Source organism: Teleopsis dalmanni, chromosome 2 (assembly GCF_002237135.1).
Source record: "Teleopsis dalmanni isolate 2A chromosome 2, ASM223713v2, whole genome shotgun sequence".
Lineage (NCBI taxonomy): Eukaryota > Metazoa > Arthropoda > Insecta > Diptera > Diopsidae > Teleopsis > Teleopsis dalmanni.
The window spans coordinates 24,457,699-24,464,602 of record NC_051847.1 but is presented as its reverse complement, the minus strand read 5'-3'; the positions used below and the strand labels follow the sequence as shown (position 1 = coordinate 24,464,602).

The following is a 6,904-nucleotide window of genomic DNA, read 5'->3' as shown; positions in this document are numbered from 1 at the left end:
CCTCGTATATTAACAAGCAACACTCAAATGAAAATTGTCCGAGCGCACAACACAACCCGCCACTCAGTTCTTGTCTAACTGTGCCAGAATAAAAATTTTCGTTTGTTTTTGATGCATTTTCTGTTCAACTTGTTTGAGTTGGAATCGAACCACGATTTCAATGTACCCAACTTCGACATTTGTTCATTCAAGTGTTTTATGTTTGAACGTAAAAACAAACGTCAAGCCAACGAAAAAAAAAAGGTTGTGGCTTGACGTTTTATCATTTTTCTTTTCAACAATTCTTCTTAAGCGCAAATTTTAAATTGTTTGTATTTTATTAAAAATGTTTATTAGTTTTTAATGTTTTTCAAAGCAATTACAAGTATATAATGAATGAAAAAGAAACTGATTTAATTGATATACAATTTAAACTTCATAATGGATTTAATTCGTTTGAAACGCATTGTGAAATACCTCCTACGGTTGGCGTGCATTTTTTGGCGACCGCAAGTAATTTTGGTTTGATTTTTGCTGGAAATCCATATGCCCCTAAATTAAATATCTTCAAGCATAAAGACATCATTGATGCCAAATACGATAACCTAGCATTGAGAACGCGTGTAGTGGAATTACCAGCTCCTGTTACATATTTGTCTTGTAATGCTGATGGCTCTTTATTGGCCATTAGTTACAATATTAATGGCTGCCCATATCTACAGATCTATTTCACACAGTCGTTCTTCATGCCGAAAGTCACTACGTTCTGTGCCACATGCTTATCAACTGAAGAAAATATCAACGTTACTGAGTTGTTATGGAATCCGGTCCTTCGTAATTACTTGGCAGTCATATTAGATAATGGTGTACTTGGCATGTGTGTACTAACTGACAGCGGTCAATTGAACTCTAAAACTTTGGACAAATCTGTAGAAATACAATGTGGTTCTTGGTCACCAAAAGGAAAGCAAATTGTGTTAGCATGCGCAAACGGCATGCTACAACAATATACACCTGACTTGACTCCAGCTCGTTTAGTAAATATACCGGCAGAAGTGCTGAACGGCCCATTTGATTGTTTAAGCATCTGTTGGCTATCCACATATCAATTTGCTGTTGTGTTACTGCAGCGGGGCGAAAATAGTTGCCCACACATTGTTATAGTGAATGCATTTAAAGCAGATAATATTACTTATAAAGATTACTATGATGTATGCTATAGCAGTGACGGTCCCCGCAAGCATAGGTTTATGCTAACGCATTTGATAAGTTGGAATTTTTTATTAGTGCTCTCAGCAAATGGATTAGAAGTTGGCATTTTGGGTTCGGAAAATAATGATAAAATACCCAAATGGATACCATATATTTGTGACGATCAAGCGCGTATTGCGTTTCCATTAAATAAAGACAAAAGTGATCAATTCTCAATTGGACTCTCCGTTGATACCGCTAGTACACATAGATTAATGATTAATGAATCTGAATTAAATCCTATGCCTATGATTCACGTTTTAACTACACATGGACTACTTCAATCGTTCAATTTTCTAAATCTGTTTCCAAATGCTGTTAGATTGTGCTCCCCACCGGTGCAACATACTGATATGTCAGAAATGTTCTCTCTTATTGAAGTCGAAGATTATTGTAACCAATCTGTTAAAGAAGAAAAAGGAACAAATTTTTCACCAGAAAAATCGGGAACAACTGAATTTTCATTATCATTTGCTAACACATCACAAATGTCACTCTATGAAACATTCAGTTTTAATAACACCGAGACAAGTTCAAAGGCAAGTCCTATACCAGAACTGGTTACTTTTAATAACAGAAACAATCAATTATTTTCAAACGTGGAATCGTTATCAGGACCAAGTTCAATTCAAAATAAAAATTTAGTAATAACTTCTCCAGATACTAGCGTTAATAATCGAAAAGCGTTATTTGCCACTTCACCAACTGTTACTAATGAACATTTACGTCAAAGGACTGATGATAAAACTAAACTTTTTCAAGATTATGAACTAATGAGCGGACATGTCTTTTATTTGGATATATTAGATTTCGATAGAACATTGCAGACATTGCTTGTAAAACAACGAAATAATACTGTAGTGCTTGGACACCCTGAAGAGTACAGAAATAATACTTTAACTCTGTTGGAATTAGAAAAAACATTTGATCAAGCCGGCCCTAAGGATTTTCAAAGAGATATACATCATTTACGACATGAAATGGTTAATTTATACGCCATGTTAGAACATATTAAAACTAATATGACATTATCGAAGAATTCACATTTGAAAAATAAACTCTCTCTGCCCGGTTTTGATAAATATAATGGTCGTTCACTTATGAAATCTTATGAACTTATAAGGAACAATAAATTCTTATTAAAAACAGTGGAATTAGAATTGGAAATGCAGCGTGTTATACACTACGATATACTACGGAAGATAATGCCTTTCGCACCGCGCTTAGATCCAATTGGTAGAGTACTGAAGGAATTAAAGTTATTTTCAAATCAAAATCTCGAAAAATTAAAATATTTGAAGTCTAATTTTCGTTGTCTTGGCATAACGCAAAATAAAACTCGTTTTACTAAAAGAATATCTCTTATTAAACCACAAGAAATAGTGGAACAAAAAGTAATCACACCAGAAATCCTTGCTAAACATATATTTTCTGAGGAAGTCAAATTTTCTCCATCCAACCATACACTACATATTAATCCAAAACATAAAAGAATAGCATTGTGTTTGGCATTAAAAAGAAAAGTTACAGCTGCGAAAAAAATTTTTCCAAAACGTTTAAGTCGTTTGGATATTGATTCCCTTCCTATACTAGAGGCGAACATTAGTCAGATGTCAATAAGTGATGATACATCAACAAATCATGATATAACTCAAATAAATATTGTGAAACCTATACAAGCCAATTCAATAGAGCTACAAAACGTTTTTGGCTCATTAGACCAAGCATCTCCAAGTACTTTTAATGTTAATGAAACCAATTGAACCACCCTCTTTACCATCTTTAAAAATCTATCTTTATTATAACAACAGTGCAATTAAAGGAACTAAAAGTCTCTAAATTAATTTTTTTATTAGTAAAATTAAATATATTATATATATACAATTATGTAATATGAAACAATATAGGTATAGTGTTTTCCACATATTTTTAATACTCCTAAGAAAATAAGTGTAACAACACATTAATTGAATTTATATTTTTAATAGTGTTATTGATGAATAAAAAGGATATAAAAAATAAATTTTTTTAAGTTTTTGTTTAAAACCTAGTAGCTAGGTGACCGTAAAAATCCAATAACTGAAATCGCATTTCAGTAATCACGGGTAGTTATTATCCGTAATATTATACTGATATTATATTAAACAAGTTAAATTATTCTAACGCATAAACAAAATATAACATTATATTATAGCTGGTGAAGGTTGTGAGTTACTAAAACTCTATGATATATAACTAATTACTTTGGATTACTTTGGATATAACTAATTACTTAGTATGGCGGTTAGGATTTTGAGGTTTAGTGAATATTTGCAGCAGTGCTGGTTCTAATCGGTTAGAATCAGTTTAGAATTATGGTTCTAAATCAGTTCTCACCATTAAGCCATAAATCGGTTGATAACACAATACAGTTAAGTGGGAAAGTTACAAAGAAAATCTTTGTAAGTCAAGTCCTCGATGTATACAAATTCAATATTTAAACTAATATCCAAAGCAGACTAGACACGTTTCGACATTTTGTTTCAAAGATTGAACTAAAGATTGGATAAACAACGGTGATCACAGAAACAAAAATTTTTTGTTTACAATATATGATTAGTTTCAGTTAAGTTGGAGTAGCAGCCACGTATACAATACAAATAATGATATATTGTGATACTACGGGTTGGTTTACATGACTTTTTAATAAATTTTTTTAAAAAGATTTGTTCACAAAAATACAAACTTTACTCAAGATAAACTTGGGACTTTATCATGACAAATTTTCATTAATTTATACATTATTTATTATTAATTAATTTATTAAATGATGTAATTTTGTTTTTATTGTTTAGTTGTGGTTTAATATTAGTAATTCTCCTGATGAAGGCAAAAGCGAATTTGTTGAAATACGTATAGGAATATGCTAAAAATTAACGCTCAAAATAAAAGTTAATATTCTTAAAAAAAAAAACAAAACCGATTTCATATTAAATGATGTTATATTTTGTAACTCTAAAGTGATAGACTATCTTAAAAGGAGGCGTTAAATGAAATTAACTTAAGTATATAATAATATATATAAAAAAATTAGATATTTTTATTGATATTATAAATGAAGTAAATTTTTGGCTTTTATTGAGATAATTTATCTTCTTATAATTCTTCTTTAGTTTAATTATATATTACTACATTACTGTAATTCTTCTTTACTTTAATTGCATAACACTATATGTACTGCATATCGAACTAGAAGCAAATGATTTGATTTTAATATATTATTTCTATTAATTGTTCTTTTCAGAACCAGTATTGCGTAAAATTTTTAGTACGAGAGAAATTTATTGTTATTAGTGCAGTTTTTTATAAATGAGTTGTTGTTAGTAATTAAATTTATTGAAAATCTTTAATAAGAATAATAATAAATAAGGTCTTTATTACTATTTTATGTTAAAATCCGGTGTGGTTGAATACTTTATTCACATTTTTCTCTTACTAGTTGATAGCTTTAATTTCGTATGCTCCAATTTTCACTTCACTGCGTCCAGCCTTCGATTTTGCACGCTTCCTCTAACCCTGTAAATATATCGGTTTCGCAAAGGTTTTTAAATGTTGGAGCAAAGCAATTTTGTTATTAACACAAATTAATATTACAATTTATATATGACTTTATAAGTAAGTAAATATCACAATTAATTCTATCGGTAGAAAGGAAAGTAGTTCATAGTAGTTTGTAAATAAAATATATTTGTCTTAATACAAATTATGGGCGCACAATAGATCCGACAGTCGCAGTGCCACATCCCCTAACAATTATAATAATATATATTATTAAATAATATTTTTTGTGTTTGTTTTATAAAACGTCTTTGTTTTTTTGTATATTACTATGTACTTATCATATAAATAAAAAAACACGAATTTTTTTCTATTTATTTGGAATCCTTTTAATAATCATTGAAAAGTAGAGGCAAGGTGTACCATGAATAGATAACAACATAAAAGGTCTCAATAGACATTTAATGGCAGCATTTGTATTTCTTCCTTTAATTTATAATTAAAGAAATGAAAATAGAAAAAAATCTTTTCATGTTCATAATCAATAGTTACACAACTCTTTATGCAGTTCATCATCAATAGTAGAATGGCTTGGGGTAAGCGATTTTTTCCAATTAACCACTTAAGATACCCAACCAACAACTTTCCGACAGGATTTACTGGCAGGAAAAGTAACAGCTGCGCAAATGTATGCAATTTGAGATAAGATGAGAAGAAGCGGACTATACGTGTGCCAATGACACCACACAGTACACGAATAAAATCGTTAACCTGACACCAAGGAACAGGATGCGACCCGTGTTGCATTTCTTGTGTTTTTACTAATATACGAATAAGGATATCTACTGTTTAATATCAAATGATTTTTTTTCTATTTTGTTTTAGGAAATATTTAAATCTTCAAAGTGAAGGCAAATGCGTGTGTTCATTTGAGTTTAAATAGAAATCGTACTTTTCTGAAATTCAATACGACTTCACGCATGTCAAAGGATGCTGACTGAAATCTGTTAATATAGAATTTGTTGGAAATGAGTAAAAAAAAAAAAAATTAATACCACAATATATTCTGTTTCCATTTGTTTTTGTTTTTATACTTTGAAATATATTGTATTTTATATATACTTAAAATTGGATACGTTTTAAAAGGAACCTCTAATCCTTTGACTACATTTCCTAACACATTTCAGATACTAGAAATGGAAATTTCAGTTGTAAAAGCGACAAGAATTTGTAAAATTTTAAATAATTTGTTAAAAAAAAGTACATTCTCTTTATAAGAAAATAAAATTAATAAAATGTTTAAATCCAAAATTTGTGGACACTTAAACGTGCTCAATAATTGTGCATCTGTAATTTAAAATAAATGCATTTTAAAAAGATTTGAACGCAAATAATGCAAAGAATTTATTGACATGTCGACATGTTGAAAGCAGGATACTGTAGATTAATGGATGACGTAGCTAAACTTCAATTGATTAAGCAATACTAATATTGGTAATGTTTTTTAGGGATTTTAATTGTTAAATAATTATGTTATTTTTTGTAGTTAAAAACTGGAGATTGTAATAAGATTTTCATATTGCAATGCAGTTGTTTATTAATTAAACCTTAAAAGTTAATGTATAATTGCGCAATTCACTCGATTCGAAAAGAACTTTATGAAGAACCTTAGTTCTGTTTTCTTACAAATACTCACAGCAGCATCATTCTTTGATTGTACTCAAGTTTATGCGCCATATAAAAGCAGAGGTGGGATGAGCGACCTATAAAGGCTAAGCCCACAAACATATAAAGTAATGATATGTTAGATGGTTTGTTGATTTTAGTGGTGCCAGCGTCTGCGCTATTAATAAAGAAGATTATTTTTGCAAGAAGATCTATTAGATGCTTTTCAAGAAAACTAGGTCATACACTTAAATAATGGACTGCTATAGTTTTGATAGGTGTTGGTAAATATATAGGTAGTGCACGTTGTTGTTTTATTCTGCAGATCCAGAAGAAGAAAGAAGATACCTAAATTGTGAACAATAATGCTTATTGGCCATTTAGAAGATAATAGTAAACTATGTCTCATATACATAAAAATGTGTATTTTTACAATATAGAAACGTGCTGTGTTGGCCATTTACTAGATACT

General features: G+C 29.8%; 1 protein-coding gene across 1 annotated transcript; it reads left to right on the top strand.

The window, feature by feature from the left end:
• The first annotated feature begins 371 nt into the window (after nucleotides 1–371).
• LOC119674155 (nuclear pore complex protein Nup214-like) lies at nucleotides 372–2,993 on the top strand. The gene is made up of 2 exons (XM_038085280.1): nucleotides 372–2,471; nucleotides 2,532–2,993. The coding sequence occupies exons 1-2, from the start codon at nucleotides 372–374 to the stop codon at nucleotides 2,991–2,993; spliced, it is 2,562 nt and encodes an 853-aa protein (XP_037941208.1).
• Nucleotides 2,994–6,904: the final 3,911 nt, after the last annotated feature.